Source organism: Peromyscus eremicus, chromosome 4 (assembly GCF_949786415.1).
Source record: "Peromyscus eremicus chromosome 4, PerEre_H2_v1, whole genome shotgun sequence".
Classification (NCBI taxonomy): Eukaryota; Metazoa; Chordata; class Mammalia; order Rodentia; family Cricetidae; genus Peromyscus; species Peromyscus eremicus.
The window spans coordinates 51,422,429-51,441,836 of record NC_081419.1 but is presented as its reverse complement, the minus strand read 5'-3'; the positions used below and the strand labels follow the sequence as shown (position 1 = coordinate 51,441,836).

Sequence of the window (19,408 nt, the reverse complement as noted above, 5' to 3'; positions counted from 1 at the left end):
GACTTGATTCCCAGCACCACCCAGCAACTCATCCATAACTCCAGTTCCAGGGGACCCAATCCCCTTTTCTGACCTCCATAGCACCAGGTATGCACATGATGCATAGACATACATGCAGGCACAACACCCATGTGTAGTCGGAAGTTTTTCTGTGTCCCACCTGACCCACGGTCAGAACAAATCTCTCATCCACAGTCCCACAGCCTTTTATAAAATAATCACACAGAGGCTTATATTAATTGAAACTGCTTGGCCATTAGCTCAGGCTAACTACTGACTAGCTTTTACACTTAAACTCAGCCCATTTCTGTTAATCTGTATGTTGCCGCGCGTTCCATGGCTTTGCCTGTGTGCCATTACATGCTGCTCCCTGGACAACAGGCTGGCATCTCCTCAGTCAGCCTTCCTCTTCCCAGAATTCTCCTTGTCTGCTTATCCCACCTGTACTTCCTGCCTGGATACTGGCCAATCAGCATTTTATTAAACCAGTGTACAAAAGCATTATCCCACAGCACTCATACACATAAAACCAAGTTTTAGGGGAAAAAATAAACTTACATTTTAGTTAAAAATTCTTATTTTTCATATAATATCTTTAGTAAAACAGACTCTGGCTTATTGTTGATTGCTAGATCAAACTATAAGCTGTAAACTAAAAACTTTGGTGACTAGAATTCTTCAATGTATTTCCCAATGTTTTTTTCTTGTGTCAAAACTTTCATTACAGACCAGTTGGTACTCTACATAAGACTGTTTGTACTAAATGGAAGCAAACATTCCTGCTAGAGACCAGATCACCTTTCAGAAGCAGCTGGAAGCTACGTCCCAGGTTGCACACCACACCATCGATGGGGAAAGGCTAGAAAGTAGCTTGGTTGTTTGCTTGTTTCGGAGGCTTCATTTCCTGTCTAACATGGCTTCAGTTAACTTCTTTGAAGCTAATTCTACTCTACAGAGAGGGATTTTGTACCCTCCAGAGTACGGAAGTTTGTGTGAGGGTCACCACTCCCCCTTTATAAGTTCCTTGTTTCTCAGCTCCAGAGATGCGGACACCCATGACTCAGTCTTGCTTTCATCTTTGTGTCCGCTGCCTCATGAGATGCACAGACACCTGCATTATGGGTAGAGGACATGGACAAGTGGGATCATAAGATGAGCTCCTGTGAGACTAGGGAACCGTCCTCAAGTGGCTGACATATGATGACTTCAGAAGAAGGACCTAACACTCATGTATCTTCCCCTTGGACATTCCTTACTTTATTCCTGGCCTCATAAAATTCTGGCTTACTATTTTTATTGAATTTATTATTATTATTGCTGCTGCTTTTCTTACTCTAACCTCAGTGTTGTAAGTCTGTAATTTTAAAGATCACTAAATATGTCGGTCCCTCATCCACTGTGTCTTCTCCCTTTTCTGTGTCTCCAGAGCCTCATTTCCTCTGTCCTAAACTTACACTCTTTTGCAGTTTCTTATTTTTTTCTTTCTTTCTTTCTTTTTTTCCCTACTCCCTCCATTCCTTTCTCAAAGTTGTATTCACCAAGATCTAGCATAATGTTACCTACTCTACATAATTTTTCAGCATATGTTTCTGCCGTTAGTGTGCCTGAAGCTCTCTCCTTTCAGCAAACCACCTCCCTCTCCATACAGATTGATTAGGCAAGGTCTCATAGAAATGTAGACCAGGCTAGCCTCTGTTATAGAATATTTGTTTATACTATAAAGATGTGTCTCTGCCTACGGTGCCTTGTGATTGCTTTAGTAAAGAGCTGAATGGCCAATAGCTAGACAGGAAAGGATAGGCAATATTTCCAGGGAGAGAGAGGAGGAGGAATCTAGGTCCACAGATCCCCAGCAGACTTGGAGCAAGTTGGACGTGCCTTACTGAGGAGAGGTAACGGAGCCACGTAGTAGAGCATAGATTTTTTAAAATATGGGTTAATTAAGTTATAAGAGCTAGTTGGAAACAAGCCTATGCTAAAACCAAGCTTTCAGAAATAATAAGTCTCTGTCATTATTTGTGGGCTGGTGGTCCAAGAAAGTCTGACGAGAAAGCTTGCTACAGACCTTGAACTCAGAGACCCGCCTGCCTCTGCCTCCTGAGTGCTGGGATTAAAGGTGTGAGCCACCGGCCAGTTCCCACTCCTTTTACATGTGGACAGTCTGACAGAAATTTTAACTCTCCTGCAACTAGAATGTGCCCCCCACACACACTGACAACTGAGGTTAGAGGTTAGCATTTCAAAGGTCTTCTCTTTAGAGCACTTTACTGAAAATGGAGCCTACAAGGTAGGTGTGATTTTTGTTATAGGTGATTAAACTGAGGCTCAGAAAGCTCAAATGGTGTTTCCAGGATCACATAGTTACTGTGTACTTGAACTATAGTTTGAAGTGGCATTGGCCTTACTTCAAATCTGTGGGGTTCTTATTGGACTGGACTATGGAAACATGGAAAGTTCAACAGAATCATAATGTGGAACTGTTATAACTTGTTTGTTTTTTATCTTTTTTAGTTTTTAGATTAGTTTTAGCTTACTTTCAGGGTTTTAGGGTTTTTTTAATCTTCCTATCTGTAGATATGTATAATTATATACATATATATAATAATTCACATATACAAAATCCTCCCTTTTAAGGTGCACAGTTTATTGGGATTTTTTTTTTTTTTTTTTTTTTTTTTTGGTGTTTTTGGTTTGGTTTGGTTTCTCGAACTGTGTCACCATCAGAACAGTTTGATAACACGGAAAAGAAGGCCATGCCCATTAACAGGCAGTCCCTTTCCACCTACCCCTGCAGGCACCTATCTACTGTCTGCCTACTTGAATTCACCTACTTCATGTTATTTGAATCATGCATGATATGGCTTGTTTTACTTAGCATAATGTTTCAGTCAGTATTCATCTGTATTGTTGTACGCATTAAAATAATTCATTTCTCCCTTTTTTGACTAAATAATACTGTCTTGCGTGGATATGCCACTTATTATTTTTTGTGCTTCTATTTGTAACCTCCTAGATGTGGAGTAGTGTCTCATGAAGGTTTTAATTTATGTTCTTCTAATAAGTAGTGTTGATCATCTTTTTATATGCTTATTGTTGTTTGTATGTCCTCCTTGGAGAACGATCTATTCAGTCTTTTCCTGTATTTGTTTAGGTTCTATCTTTTTATTCTTGTATTATAACAATAAAAGTTCTTTGTATATTCCTAGCACTGTACTTATTCGAACAAAAAAGGTGGGAGTGGTTAATCTGGGAAATAATTTTATCCTGTATAAGGTCATCCCATAGTTGGAAATTTTCTTGTAGCTAACAGAGTTTTTTAGTCTCAGTGTATAAATATGGGCTTCATAACTCATGACAACTATAATTGTAGAACTGTTCTATAGGTAATATTTAAAATTGCCAACAACATACAGATTCAGTAGTGACTCTCAACTCACACACCAGAGGACAAAGTTTTATAAATTGTTACTTCTATAGATCCTAACCTTAGATAATTTTTAAAACCCTGGATTTCACAGGTTGTGCACAAGCTATTTTGAGAAACACTGCTCTTAAGTGTCAAAATGTGCTTTTCTGGGGCCACTAATGATTGATACAAGTCTTAGTAACTGGGAGTGGAGAAAGCCCCAAGTGAATGTATGCTGTTGACATGTGCAGGGCCATATCAAGGAGCATAGCGTCAGACCCAGGGGAAATGGCAGAGTATCTGCCCATCCCCCATGAGGCTTAGTGAAATGGCAAAGCTTTCCTTGGGGGTCTGAGTGTGAGTGTTGATAGTTTGTGCAGAAAATGTTCACCATAGCTTTCTTCCTCCTGGCGTTTACAGATATTGCTCCCACCATGATTAACTAAGCCTAGCTCTTTTATCCAGCTTTATACCATAAACCTTCTATTTATCTATATGTAATAATCCCACCTCCTTGTTCAGCAGTCTGCAGTAACCCCGCCTCCATGTTATACACACCATTGACAGTATCTAATAAACACGCTGAGCCTCTGGGCTGCTGCTGCCATTTCTCCATCCAAGAGCACAGTCTGCCTGTCCCCAGCTTGCCTGTGCATGTGGCTGTCTCTTCTTCATTCCCTCCTTCGTTCAGTGCCCCAGACAGCTCTGTTACTGGAGGTCATGCAGAGCATTCAGGGAGTAAACATGGAGGAAGCTAAGCATCCTAGGTTTGAGCTGTTCATTCTGATACTTGCACAGTGAAACTTGAGGATTCAAGTTATCAGATAAAAACTGGGAATGAATTTGACCTACCTTTCTAGTTTTTTTAAATAAGAAGCAAACATCTTTTGTTAGGTTGTAAGGAGGCCAAAATTACAGAGTAAGACTTAACAGAGCTACTAAGGAAATTAAAAGAAGTGAAAAGGAATCAGGTGCAGGGCAGTTATGGATCATTGAGCATGTGGAGGACATGGAGAAGGTAAAGAAATAGTAGGATTAAGATTCCTAAATCTTGAGAGCCATGGTACTGTCTCTTCATCTTCTCCTTGCTCAGCCTCATCATCCTGACCAACTCTGGCTTGTAGCTCCTCCCCATCCTCATCATCACCATCCTTTCCATCTTCACATTCCTCTTGTCTCCATGGAGGTGCTGCTTTGCTCTCCTCTGACTTTCTCAGTCTTCATCCCCGTAGAGATGAGGATGACAGGTCTGCTTGTTCTCCTGTTCCTTTTCGTTTTCCCCAGGCTTTCCAGGGGAGAATCTACTTTTGTGTTTTGTCTGGACTAGTCTTAATGGCCTGAAGCTTATTGCCTTTCAACATTCCAGACTTGTAAGAAGATCCTCCTTGTCCACTCTTAGAATTGAAGCTCTTTGGCCCTTCGTGAGGTTCCCGATACCCACTGGCATTTAGAGGGCACCACAGTATAAGCACCAGGAGGAGGCACCTGTGCAGGGTAACTACGTTTTGCCATAGTAATGCCATTGAAAGTCATGGTTCAGTCAAACAGCGAGTTGTGCATCTCTGCTGCAGCTCTTCTCACAGCTGCTTTTCTTTGGTCCATATTTGTCTCTGCAGCCAGAGTAGTGTCTAAAGCATGGCCAGAAGTTTCTCTGCTCTCCTTTCTGCTTTACCAGCCTGGGCATTTCTAAACTTACTGGCCAAGGGCCAGTGTCCTTATGAGCGAAGCAGCCTACAGTTGAGTGTACTTCTGGCTTTCCTCCTCAAGTGTCGGGATTTCCAGTACATGCACAGGAGTTCATGGCGTGAACAGCCGTCTTGTTGGTAGCATTGTTGCTATCACCTTAGATGAGGTTCCTCATAAAGTGTAAGAAGGTAGCTGAAGACCACCAAAAAAAACAAAACAAAACAAAACAAAAAAATCTCACAAGGAGAGAAAAGAAGAGATTCGATTTCTAAATCTCCTACTTGAAGACTCTGTGTGGAAAAACTGGCTGCTTCAGGAGGCTAAGAACACATACAACCATTTAATCTCTTCACAAAATGGCCCTAAGATTCTATTTTTGTTGATAGAGCAATACAACAATTAGTTACACCTCCCCCATTCTGTTGTGATTTTCACTTACCATTCCAGCTGAAAAATAAGCCTACCTCCAATGGTCAGTTTCATTGTAGCGTACTGTTTTCTAGACATTAGTTTTACAGAAGACAGATAAGCAGAATCTGTAGGAATTACACATCCTTCTGAATATTCTTTTAGCTGCCCTTATGTGTGCATGTGTGTGCATGTATATGCAGTTGTATGTACCAGTGCATTTACCATGGAAGTCAGAGGAAGATGTGCCCAGCTCTGCTGTTCTTCTGCCTATTCCCTTGAGGCAGGGTCTCTCATTGAACCTGGAGTTCACTGGTTTTTGGTTTGCCTGGCTGGCCAGCAAGCTCCTGTGATCCTTTTTGTCTACACACACACACACACACACACACACACACACACACACACACACACACACCAGAGCTGATATTACAAGTGCATACACATGGCTTTTTACATGGATTCTAGGGATCTAAGCTCAGGTCCCCATGCTTGAATAGAGTACTTTCATCAGCAGAGCCAACTCCCCAGCTCTTAAATGTTTTCTTCAGGAAAAAAAAAAAAAGTAAGTTTAATTCCTTCTGTTTATTGGTCCACCTAACATCTACTGAACATCTGTGCTCCGGCCAGCGGGGTCTTCAACAGGGACCTGAAGGGAGGGCCGGCGAAAGAGAGGGACAAGAGACACAAAGAATGAGAGCAAGACAGGACGTCTGATCAAGCTCCAAAATTTTATTTTCCTCTTAAGGCATATATAGGTGGGGACAAAGGGGGGTGCAAGCAGGGAGGGGACTTTAATCATGGGTTGTTCAGCCAGCAGGGAATGCTGCTATGAGGATTATCTATTCTTGCCTAGCTGCCTAACTGCAGCGCGGTCACCTGATTTCTGAGAAGAGGTTCTGGTGCTATGGAGACTTAAGCAAGGCCTAGATCTAGGAAAAGAGGAGGGAAGCCCAAATATGGCGGCATGTGTGTCAAGGGTCACTTAGTCTTATGGCTCCCATCACATCTGCTTGTGCTGGGCACTTTTCTAAGTGGTGTTGAAAATGACTGATAAAATATGGACAAATGGATCCAGCAATAAGAATAAATTATTGTGTATAAGAACAAATTATCAAGGGCACAATGTAAGCGTTGTAAAGAGAAATAAGTCAAGGTGTGGAAGTAGAGAGGGACAGAAAAGGGAAGGAAGGCTATTTAAAAAGATGCTGAGAAGTATACCTGAGCAGAATGGGGATGAAGTGCTTGAGGATTTCAGTATTGGCTCCTCTGTATGCTGGGCACATGCCTGGCATGGCAGTTTTCCATCTGAAGAAGGTCACTCATCAGTGACCTTTAGAATGGTTGAAAACAACAGAGTTCTGTCTTCCAATGAAATCGTACTCAGAAGTCCAACGTACTAGTCAAGAAGCTCTGATTGAAGTGCAAGAGTGTGTCCCAGAGCTCAGTCCCAGCTCCCAGAGCTCCGCCATTGCTGTCTCTTCCTTTTTCTTCCCAGCACCATGGGAAATCCCTCAGGAAACTCGGAATAGGTTGTAGTTGCTAACAGAGACCATTTTATAGATGACCAAACTAAGATGTTAAATAGCCAATGGAGTCACTCGACTATTTAGAAGTTGACTAGCCCTTGATCAAAATGCTTGAGACCCAAAGTTTCAAAATGTTTTAGATTTCAGAGGTTTTCAGATTTGTTATATTTGTACAAAGTTTGTATAAACTGATTAAATACCCCTAATTGAAAATCTGAAGTGCTTGTCATTCTGAAACTTTCTTAGCATCATGGAACTCAAAAAGTTTGGATATCAGAGCATTTTAGATTAAAGATGCTGAGTCTGAATTACGAAGAGTATTTGAGCATCCACTGTGGGGTGGTTTGAAAGAAAATGGCCCCCAAAGGCTTATGGGAGTGGCACTATTAGGAGATGTAGCCTTGTTGCAGTAGGTGTGGTGTTGCTGGAGAAAGTAGGTCACTGGGGGTGGGCTTTGAGGTTTTAGATGCTCAGCTGCCTCTCCAACACCACGTCTGCCTGTGTGCCATCATGCTTCCCACCATGAGGATAATGGACTAAACTTTTAACCTGTAAGCCAGTCCAATGAAATGTTTTCCTTTCTAAGAGTAGCCATGGTCGTCGTGTCTCTCCACAGAAATAGAAACTCTAAGACAGAAGTTGGTACCAGAGACTAGGGTGTTGCTGTGATAGGCTGGAGCATGCTTTTGTTTGGAGGAATGTGAACTTTGGATTAGAAAAGCAGTTGGATGCTTGAAGTGGGTCTTAATGGGCCATCCTAGTAGGAATATGGAAGACAGTGGTGCTGAGGGTGATTTGAACTGTGGGGGCCTGGCTCAAGAGGGTTCACAGGAGAAGAATATTGGCCTAGAGATCATCTGGTATTTTGGTGAATGTGGCTGCTTTCTGCCCTTGTCCAAAAAAATCTGCTGGAGGCTAAATTGAAGAGTTTTGGACTAACAGCTTTGGCAGAGGAAATTTCCAGTGGATTACAGTTAAGAGATTGCATAAGTCTCTGAAGAGACTTTGGACTTTTACAGGTTTGAGACTGTAAAAGACTGTTATAGACTATGGGGACTTGTAAGCCAGCCCCAGTTAAATGTTTTCCTTTATTAGAGTTGACATGGTCATGGTGTCTGTTCAAAGCAAGAGAAAACCTAACTAAGACACACTGTGTGCCAGGTGTTGTGCTTAGGAATGCTTTGTGGAGATGGCAAGGAACAAAGACACAGACCTGATCTTAAGTTTTTTTCTAACCTGGTCTGATGATGCAGGTCTGTGATCTCAGCTACTCCAGAGGCCAAGGCAGGAAAATCATAAGTTCAAGGACTGCCTGGGCAACCTAATAAGACCATGTCTCAAAAAAAAAAAAAAACCAGAGGGATCATGAATATAGCTTGGTGGTAAACTGTGTGTTTATTTAGTGCATTGAGACCTTGTATTCAACCGCTACTGTGGGGACAGGGACATCTAAAGCCAAGTATGGTGGCATTCACTTGTTATCCCAGCACTTAGTGGGGGAGGCTCACAAGTTTGACAACAACCAGGGCTGCATAACAAGACCCTGACCCCCTCCAATAGTTTTTCTATAGTGGGAGGAGAGAGAGACCAGAAAGGGGCAAAATAAGCCATTTATAATATAGGTAGAATGTTGTGCTGGCTCTTATCCATGTGGGAGCTTGTCGAAAGGAGGACTGTGTCTTAAAGGACACATTGATGTTGCTCTGGTTAAGAGGTCACTTAAATGAGGGTAATTCCCTGGGAAGCAGCAGTATCAGGGTGCTGCTAGGCACTTATAACAAGGACAGACCAAAAGATACAAAAGAAGACCAAAGGGAGCCTGTGTCCTGAGAGGGTTGAGTCAACGTCCCCATGTTATCACCTAGATCAAGCATCTCTCCTAGCCTTCCTACTTCACATGTTGACTGCTCATGTACCAGTGGTGAGATCTAAGCCATGGCCTCTGAGACCCTCCTTTCTCTTTTTAGGAGCCTCATGAACACTTCGAAACCTTGCCCTGAGGCTTCCTGGTAGGCTATTCCAGGCCATTCTCAGTGTGTCTGCTAGGAAATCAGCTGTGATTGGCTCGAGCTGATTTGAATTTACCCTGATACTTTCTTTCTGTTTGCTTACTAACTGCAAGGAACTTTTTTAAATTATGTGTAGGTGTGTGAATCTACATATGGGTATGTGTGCAGGTGCATGCAAGTGCCCTTGGAAGCCCATGCTTTGGATCCCCTGGGGCTGGTGTTACAGATGTTGTCAGCCTGGTGATGTGGGTGCTGGGAGCCATCTCTCCAGCCCAAAGAACTCTTTTTGTTTTTAATGTAGCCTTTCTGTTAAACAAAGTAACTATTTTCAGATATTGATTACAAGGCCATCAGAGATTAGTTATATGTGTTTCCACATGTATTCCACTTTTTCTGCTTTGTTTTTATAGTTGCCTACTCATCCTAACATCTTTCATTTATTTGGATTTTGTGATAGCTTTCTAGTTGTTAGTAGAGTCAAAGACTTTTTTTCTTGAAAAAGGAGTCAGAGTGAATTTTTATTTGCTGCAAAATTAATGCTCATTTCTCTCAAGTTTGTTAATTTTCATAAGCACTCACAAGCACACATACACTGTAAGGTGACCACAGCGATTCTTTGAGGTCTTCGTAGGAAAGTTTATAGCAGTATTCCTTTCATTCCACCAAGTCCTGTACTGAAATCCTTCCTAATAGAATCTGGACCCAAAAGTTAACAGATTACAGATGTTTTTCCAGGTATGGAGGCGCATAGCATAATTGTGTTTTAACAAAGTACAGAATGCTAACCGTATCTATGTGTCTGAATTAGGTCATCATTTTACTGTCAATCTGAAACTGTCTTGACATGGCATGGGATTCAGACAGAACGTCTTCTTAGACTTGTAGACATTCTCATGACCTTCTCTGTTTCTGGTTTTGAGCCCAGGAGACATAGCAGCAGGATTCACCTATCACTTTTTGCTGTATTGGTGGAATGGGTCACACGCTGACTGCCTTGTCTGTGCCCTACACAGTCATTTCATTGTACATTACATTAAATGTCTTATTTTCACAGACTTAGGTTAGTGCTACTAAAAATGGAATGTGTGCATGAATGACCTAGGGTCTCATTAAAAATGCAGATTCTGCCTTCCCAACATGTACTCAAGTGATGGAGTTAGAGCTGAACTGTCACAGTTGGCATTGTTCTACTTAGAGCCCCATGAAGTTAGGCCATAACACCAAAACTTGACATCTCTTCCTGTGACAACATGAGGCTGTCTTTCCGACACTGTGTAGACTTCTACACACTAGTCGAAACTAGATCTTGGTATTTCTTCTTTCTTCCAGCCTGACTTTTTGTTTTGTTTTGGTTTTGGTTTTTGAGACAAGATATCTCTCTCTCTCTCTCTCTCTCTCTCTCTCTCTCTCTCTCTCTCTCTCTCTCTCTCTCTGTGTGTGTGTGTGTGTGTGTGTGTGTGTGTGTGTGTGTGTGTGTGTGTGTGTGTAGCTCTGTCTGTCCTGGAAGACCAGGCTGGCCTCGAACTCACAGAGATCTGCCTGTGTCTGCCTCCCCAATGCTAGTATTAAAGCCCTGTGCAACTACCACTTAGGCTCTATCTTTTTTTAGATTACAAACTTCCTTTTGGTTTTTGGTTTTGTTTTTTTCAGTACTGAGGATCAGACCCAAGGAGTCATGTATGTTAGGCAAGCATTCTACCACTAAGCTACAGATTTTTGTTTTGAGACAGGAATTCACTCTGTTGGTCAGATTGGCCCTAAACTTACCAGCCCTCCTGCCTCAGCCTCCTGAGTAGCTAGAATTACAGACTTGTGCCACCAGCCCCAATTATGGACTTCCTTAGTGGCTTCCATTCAGAGAATGCCTATCAGTAAAGTTGTACTTTAGTAATTTTACTTTAAGGTAGAAAATTTGGAAAAGTTGATGTCTGAATTTCTAGAGCTAACTCTTTGACTTTAAAAAGTCATATGTTGGAATTGGGGATTTAGCTCAGCTTACAAAGCCCTGGGTTCGGTCCTCAGCTCTGAAGAAAAAAAAAAAAGTCATTATATGTTGCATGTGGTACAAATCTGATTGTAGGTCCCATTATTAGTTGTTGTCATTTGTTTACAAAATAATCTTTAGGAAAATAACTTTACTTTTCCCTAATTGCCCTTGTCTTTTCTGGTTTTAGACCACAAGTGAAACAGCCTTAATTTGCAGTGGTCCTGTCTGGGAAATGGGGAGGACTGTCTTGTCTGGAAGGCATTCTTTGGACTCTGAACGGTGTAATAGAAGAGGAAAAGCTGCAGGAAGGAGAGCGTGGCCTCAGTGTTTCCCAGTGTAGACATGCCAGAGCTAGCTCACCCAAGGCTAGCTGAACCGCCTGATGGCTGCTAAGTCACTGCAGTGGCCTCTTGTAAACGGTGGCCTTTTCTGAATGTTGGCCTATGGGTCTTCTTACCAGTCACCTTCAGTCAGAAGCAGATGTCACTGCGCACACACAGACAGACACAAAACCGTAGAAGGCATGAGTAAGAGGCCGACAGTACCGTGTGTCACATTTTTAAAAATCAGATAAACTTTGATATTGCAAAGGATAATGAGCAAGTATGGAGAAGTTCTGATGTGCAGCAAAGGTACCATGATTGGCAGTGTAATTTGGACCTAGTGCTGGACTGATCTCTGAAGTACTTTCAGAACATACAGTCTGAATTTGAATGGGCTAGAGATCGTTGAAAAGCTACAGGGACATGAGCTCTAGAAAAGAAGACAAAATCCTCATTAAAATATGCTAGAGAAGACTGGCTTAGGCATGTTTTAAGTTGCAAGAATTTGGCTTTTATGGAAAATATCAAATAGTATTATTGAGATTGTCCTGTTTCTTTTGGTAAGGAAAGTATTGTTTGCGAATCTCAGTTTGTTTATATACAAGAGTATACCTCAGTACTCCATGTTTGAGTTGAAGTTTAATATTTAAGTTTCTTAATGTTGGCTTAAAAAATAGCTTGAGCCAGGCATGGTGGTATACACCTTTAATCCCAGCACTTGGGAGGCAAAGCCTCTTGTGAGTTCAAGGCCAGCATGGTCTACGTAGCAAGTTCTAGGACAGCCAAGAAAGGCTAAAGTTATGGTATTAGAACACTATGAAGTGAGTATGTAGTAGAGTTTTCAGTTAAGAAGCTGAGCTAGTTGGGCAGCGATGGTGCACACTTTTAATCCCAGCACTCAGGACGCAGAGGCAGGAGGATCTCTGAGTTTTCGGACAGCCTGGTCTCCAAAGAGAGTTCCAGGACTCTAAAGCCAGAACCATATGGCTGAAACTGCCAAGGTCTACTGCTTACTGGGGCTGGAACATGGCCTCCTTGTTCAATTCCATCTTCATCAGCTTTCTGTTTTCCATGGTTTCCATCTCTGCCTAAGCTTGGCTGTCCTGAAACTTGATCTGTAGACCAGGCTGGCCTCAAGAGATCTGCTAGCCTCTGCCTTTGGAGTGCTAGGATAAAAGTGTGTACCACCACAGGGCTCTAAGCTTTTCTTTAAAATTTATTTATTTTTATTTTATGTTCATTGATGTTTTGCCTGCGTGTATGTCTGTGTGAGGATGTCAGATCTTGGAGTTACAGACAGTTGTGAGTTGCCATGTAGGTGCTGGAAATTGAACTCAGGTCCTTTGGAAGAGCAGCCAATGCTCTGAACTACTGAGCCATCTCTCCAGCCCCTAAGCTTTTCTTTAATTCCTTTCCACAAGTTGGAAACCTAACAGAGTGGGATCTTGCCCATAGGTCACCACTCCCTTTATTCCATTTCTTTCTTTTTTTCTTTCTTTTTTTTTTTTTTTTTTTTTTTTTTGTGGTTTTTCGAGATAGGGTTTCTCTGTGTAGCTTTGCACCTTTTTTGGAACTCGCTTTGTAGACTAGGCTGGCCTCGAACTCATAGAGATCTGCCTGCCTCTGCCTCCCGAGTGCTGGGATTAAAGGCGTGCACCACCACCACCACCACCACCACCACCACCACCGCCCTTTATTCCATTTCTTAATTCGTTTATCTCTTGAAAACAGGATTATAGCTCCATTACACTTCCTGGTACCCCTTTTCTCAATCTGTACACTTTGTATTTTTATTTGTTCAGCTTGCTCCTTTTCACCATAACATTAATAACCACACAACAGAGTCTATACTAGGCTGTTTTGAGATTTCCTCTGCCGATGGAATTAATCCAAAACTCTTCACTTTAGCCTCAGGCAGACTCTTTAGACTTTTCGAATAAGAGCAAAAAGCAGCCACATTCTTCACCAAAATATCACAAGACCAGTCTCTAGGCCACATACTAACATTCTTCTCCTGTGAACCCTCTTGATCCAGACACCCAAAGTTCAAATCACACTCAGTACCACTGTCTTCCATGCTCCAATTAGTAAGGCCCATTGAGCAGCACTTCAAGTGTTCAACTACATTTCTAATCCACAGCCCCAAGATCCACATCCCTTCAAACAAAAGTGTGGTGAGGCCTATCACAGCAATACCCGGTCCCTGGTACCAACTTGAGCTGTGAAGAGACACCATGACCATGGCAACTCTTAGAAGGAAAACATTTAATTGGGTGGTTTACAGTTCAGAGGTTCAGTCTGTTATCATCATGGTAGGACATGGCAGCATGCAGGCAGACATGGTGCTAGAGAGGGAGCTGAGAGTTCTGCATTTTGCTCTGGCAACGGGAAGTGGTCTGTCTCACCGGACATGGTTTGAGCATATATGACACCTCAAAGCCCACCTCCAGTGACACACTTCCTCTAACAAAACCAGACTACCTACTCCAACAAGAAGGCCACACCTTCTAATAGTGCCATTCCCTTTGGGAGCCATTTTCCTTCAAAGCACCGCCAGCGGGTAACCTCACCTCTTCAGACAAAAGCTCAGGAGCTTGACACTTGCTGCACCCAGACATTGCCTGTAACCAAGTGCAGAAACACTAAACTTAAAAATGAAAAGGTAGAGAGCTAGAGAGATGGCTCAGTGGTTAAGAGCACTGGCTGTTCTTGCAAAGGACCTGTGTTTAGTTCCCAGCACCCTCATGGTGGCTCACAACCATCTGTAACTCCACTTTCAGAGGATCCAATACCCTCTTCTTACCTCCACAGGCACCAGAGACACACATATATACATCAGACAAAACACTCATATAACTAATAAAATGAAATAAATAAACCTTAAAAATAAATGACTCAGAGCCCGGGACTTCCAAGGGATCTTTTCCTAAAAGAATCAAAACTATACTGTAGATGCATCTGTACTGGCTGGTTTGCGGTGTCTACTTGACACAAGCTGGAGTCATCAGAGGAAGGAGCCTCAGTTGAGGAAAGGACTCGATGAGATCCAGCTGTAAGCATTTTCTCAATTAGTGATCAATGGGGGAGGGCCCAGCCCACGGTAGGTGGTGCTACACCGGGGCTGGTGGTCCTGGTTCTAAAAGAAAGTAGTCTGAGCAAGCCAGGGGAAAACCAGTAACACCTCTCTATGGCCTCTGCATCAGCTCCTGCTTCCAGGATCCTGCCTGTTTGAGTTCGTGTCATGACTACCTTCAGTGATGAACAGCAATGTGGAGTGTGAGCCAAATAAACCCTTTCCTCCCCAACTTGCTTTTTGGTCATGGTGTTTTGTTGCAGCAATAGAAACCCTAACTAAGACAGCATCTCATCTCACTCCAGGACCACAAGACTCCCTTAGAACTTGACTGCTAAATGTAAAAAGCAGTTTGGAGAGAATTTTTTGTTGAAAGGGACAGATAATTTATTAAACAATAATATCCCTCCTCCCAAAATAAAACAGGTAAGGTAGCTCAGTGGTGGTCTGCCTAAGTGCACAAGAGTGCTAAGTTCCGTGCCCAGCACCATCAACCATAAAAAATAAGAAAGCTACTATCTAGGAAAAGAAGCCCACAGGATGTAGAGCAGCGCTTCTCAACCTTTCTAACGCTTCGGCCCTTTAATACAGTCCCTCATGTGGGGACCCCAACCGTAAAAGCGTTTTCGTTGCTGCTTCCTAACTGTGGTTTTGCTGCTGTTATGAATTGTAATGTAAATATCTAATATGTAGGATATCTGATATGAATTGTAATGTAAATATCTAATATGTAGGATATCTGTTATGAATTGTAATGTAAATATCTAATATGTAGGATATCTGTTATGAGACCCCTGCAAAAGGTCTTTTGGCCCCAGAAAGGCTTGAGAACCACTGATGTAAAGTAACCCAGTGGAAATACCAGATTTTGGAACCTAGGATTTCTACATGGAAACAATCCTGGAGAGTTTGCGTTGCTAAAGTCTGACAGGTTGGGACCTGCTGGTATAGCTCAAGGCCCCGCCCTTCTAGGCTCAGAACTAGCTGTCCCTTCTTTGTCCGGTTTGGTGTGATTGCTGCCTGGGGGACAGTGCAGGTCAACTGCGGTGCTCCCCGTTGTCCCTTCTAACCAGCTGGGCTCCGTATCAGGGGGTCGGATACCCTGGCAGTAATCTGCGCGTGTAAACTGGTAACCTGCGCGCTCTGACCGCGGTGTTTACGGTTGAAATCTGCAAGTACTCTGTCCCTCCTGATGCTTGCGTCTCTCCCTGCCATCCTGTCATTTGACACTCCATGACGATTTCATATCGCAGTTTCGGTCCCTAGCAACTGAATGGCTTTCTTGAGACATTTTATTGTTTAGACACGTTGACTGTGTGCTTAGAAATATATTGGAGTAGTGACAAGTGAGCTCAACTTTGAATTTTCTGAGTCCATCAGGTGCCAATAGCACACATTTTCTAGATGGCTGGCTATAGTTTGGGGCATGGATTGTAGCAAGAGAATAGACATGTCTTTCTGCAGAAGGTCCCTATGGGGTTCAAACTTGTGATCTTAGCCTCATTATCACACTTTGAAAACCATCAAACCTAATAGGCATATTATATGTATTTCCCTCTGTAATCTTGAATTGAGCTTAATTTTTTAATTACCCAAGGCTTATTTCAAGTATGCAATTAAAAATCACTTTGGGCTGTTTCTCACTTTTGTTTGATAGTGAAAGTCACAAAAGTAAAGCAGACAGCCAAAGAGCCTGTCACTTTTCATCTTCCCGTGCTGTCTGTGACAGCAGAGTCACAAAAGTGGAGCCAGGCAGCAGCAATGAGCAGAACTCACTTTCCCGAGAGTGTGACGGTACCTTTTTCTTCAGTGAGGCTGGAGCAGGTCTGATGGCAGTCACTTTAGAGACCTTTAGACCTCGGCGCTCATTTACTGCTAAACCGTGCCCGCTCTGCTTCTGCATTATGAAGATCATCTGTCAACACTTTGAGATCGGCCCTTTGTTATTAAGCGTGTGATGCTCTACACTGTCAGGTTTTTTGCCAATTATAGTTAAGGTACAATGGTGTATTCACCAGATCAAAGTCTCACATTGGCGGTAGAGAACTGATTTGTGAGTCTTTATTCATCTGAATTGTACAGTAGAACACCTGAGGAATGCAAATAATCCCTCTGAGGATCTGCAGGAAAGGCTGTGGAAATGACTGGGAGAACTATTGTTATTCTGAATTGATGTTTTAGCCAAAATAATTATTTCTTACCTTGTTGCCTAACAGTTTTAGCTTTACTGGGTATGTTGACCATACTTAAGAGACAGATATATGACATTTTCCATTATCCTTGCACATGGGTTTGTTCTGTTTGCCTTTCATGAAGCTGTATTTGGTGTGCTTTTTAAAATGACACATTTGATTCTAACTTGTAAAATAAAAGTCTGTTACTAAGCCTTTAATGATAACATTTTAATATAGAGATTTGAATAGTTTACCTATAAAGTAGAATGCCATGTTATTATATGCAAAAATGCCTATTTAAGTCCCCTTTTTGCTTTGTTATACCCTTCATAATTTTCCATAAGAAAATACCAAGTTTAAATAATAATTTAAGGCCATATACTTTATTCCAAAATAATTCTTAGGGGTCAGTATACTTTTTTAGGATGTAAACAAAAGATACAAATATTATGAAGGTCAAAAGTCACTAATAACATTAAATATGTAATTACCTTTGTATGATAAGCATATGCAACCCTTGTATGAATTTTCATTTCTTTTTCTATCCTGAATCCTGTGCAGCTGGCCATATTCTCTTCCTTCCTTCCTTCCTTCCTTCCTTCCTTCCTTCCTTCCTTCCTTCCTTTCTTTCTTTCTTTCTTTTTCTTTCTTTCCTTTCTTTCTTGTTTTTCAGGACAGGGTTTCTCTGTAGTCCTGACTGTCCTGGAACTCACTGTGTGGACCAGTCTGGCATTGAACTCAGAGATCCACCTGCCTCTACTTCCCAAGTGCTGGGATTAAAGGCATGCACCTCCATTACCTGGCTATATTCTTAACTTTTTAATAGATATTTGAATTCCTGCCATTTTGGTTGATATTTGAATTTTGATGAATTTGGTCTTTAGTTCTTCCTTTTCTTTGCCCTTAAAAGTAGCTGAACATTGATTATTGAAGATATTTCTCCCACAGTATTTTGCCAATAATGCCTATTAAGCTTTAGTCACAATACAGGAGGGTGGGGCCAACGAAATGATGGCTCAGCAGTAAAAGTGCTTGTCGCCAAACCTGATGGCCCAGGTTCGCTCCTGGAGCCTACATGGTGGAAGGAGGGAACTGCCTCCTGCAAGTTGTCCTTTGACCTCCATGGCACATGGGATCAAGTGTGTGTGCACCAATCAAGAATAAATGTAAACTACAGGATGCTGATAGAATGATGTAAGACCCCAGTGACTTACGGTACTTATCCCAATCTGTAAGCAGCCCTGGGTAAAACCCCTAGACTCATAGGAGAATATGCTATGATTACATGGGAATGATGAAGATATTACCTGCTTAGTGGATGTGTTATGCTCCTAGGTTCTTTACAGTATAATATGTACTGTTATTATTTCCACTTCTGCAGCAGGCTTAGAAACAGGTCCTGACCCGAGAAGAAGAAACCATGAGAAGAACCTTTTAGTTCTATCTGGTACATTTGTTTCACTTCAATTCTAATCACTACTTTTCAGAAATGCTCACTTTAGAGGAGGAGGAAGACTCAGAGTGCTTTTCCAGGCAATAGCTACTATGTTTCCTAATGGACTTGGCTTTCCATAACTTTGGTGATCAAAGGAATTGATTTCCTCTGTCTTTCTATTTATGATCCTACGGAAGTTTGGATTTATAGGATAGCATGTACCTAATTGGCTATATTTGTAAATCTGTATTTTGCGTTGTTGTTATTGTTGTTGTTGCTAATGTTAGCAGAAACCTCCCTGGAAACCAATGGTAGCTGCTGGTTCTATTCATTCAGGAAGGAACTAACCCAGTCAGTAGATATCTGGGTAGGACAAATTATTTTTCAGAGATGCTTCAAAATTAGTTGGCATTTCTAAGTATGATTCCTGTATAAGCAACTTTGATTTCTCTTTTCTAAAATTTACTTTGTAAAGGACATTAGACATTATGAAACAGAGTCTTGTTCAGAAGTACAGGTGTTAATGCGGAACAAATTCAGTTTGATTTTAAAAAGTTGGTAATATTTGTAATAGAGTCCCTATAGATAGTGTGCTAAAGTAAAACTAGATGACAATAGAAAATCCCCGAGTGTACCTGAAGAAATCGCTGCCTGCTAATGCCTTGACCTTGGAAAGCTATACACAAAAAGATGGCATCATAAAACCGTGCAGTTCTTATGAATATGTATGTGCTACTTGATAATAATGAATGTGGTACAGTCATGCATGCACTACAAGATAATGTTGTGCCCTTTTTTGTCTACAGGTTGATAAAAATTAAAGAGTGGGTGGACAAGTATGACCCAGGTGCCTTGGTCATTCCTTTTAGTGGGGCCTTGGAACTCAAGTTGCAAGAATTGAGTGCTGAGGAGAGACAGAAGTATCTGGAAGCGAACATGACACAAAGGTTAATTAGCATTCATTTTCCCTACACTTTATTATCAACTATTTCCTTGCAGTAATTTAATTGCTTGCGCTGATAGAATAATAAATGACAGAGTAATTACCATTATAAAGAGGGAATCTTCTCCTTTCTTTACCATGAGACAGAGTGAAAAGATTTATTTGAAATTAAGTTTTTAACTGTCATCTGTCATCTCCGAACAGTGTTTTAATTATAACATAGGTATTAGTTATGTATATTTTTGAGGAGGGATGATCGCCAAAACGCTTTCGTCATGTTCAGTGGGGGGAGGGGAATGGGTGAATCACTTGCCGTAGTTTTTTTCTGAGTAACAATAATATATTGTTAGAAGATTGGGTTTCAATCAAATAATTTTGCTTTCATGGCTCAAGTTCTGGAAATAATTAATATTGGATGAAAATAGTTGTAGTCTGGGA

At 41.6% G+C, this 19,408-nt stretch overlaps 1 protein-coding gene across 1 annotated transcript in view; it reads left to right on the top strand.

Moving 5' to 3' along the window:
• The window catches only part of Ola1 (Obg like ATPase 1), a 138,774-nt gene that overhangs the window by 112,675 nt on the left and 6,691 nt on the right, over positions 1 to 19,408 (top strand). The window contains exon 8 of the mRNA XM_059260699.1: positions 18,834 to 18,974. Within this exon, the coding sequence (XP_059116682.1) occupies positions 18,834 to 18,974 (141 nt within the window). The remainder of the gene's footprint in view (positions 1 to 18,833; positions 18,975 to 19,408) is intronic.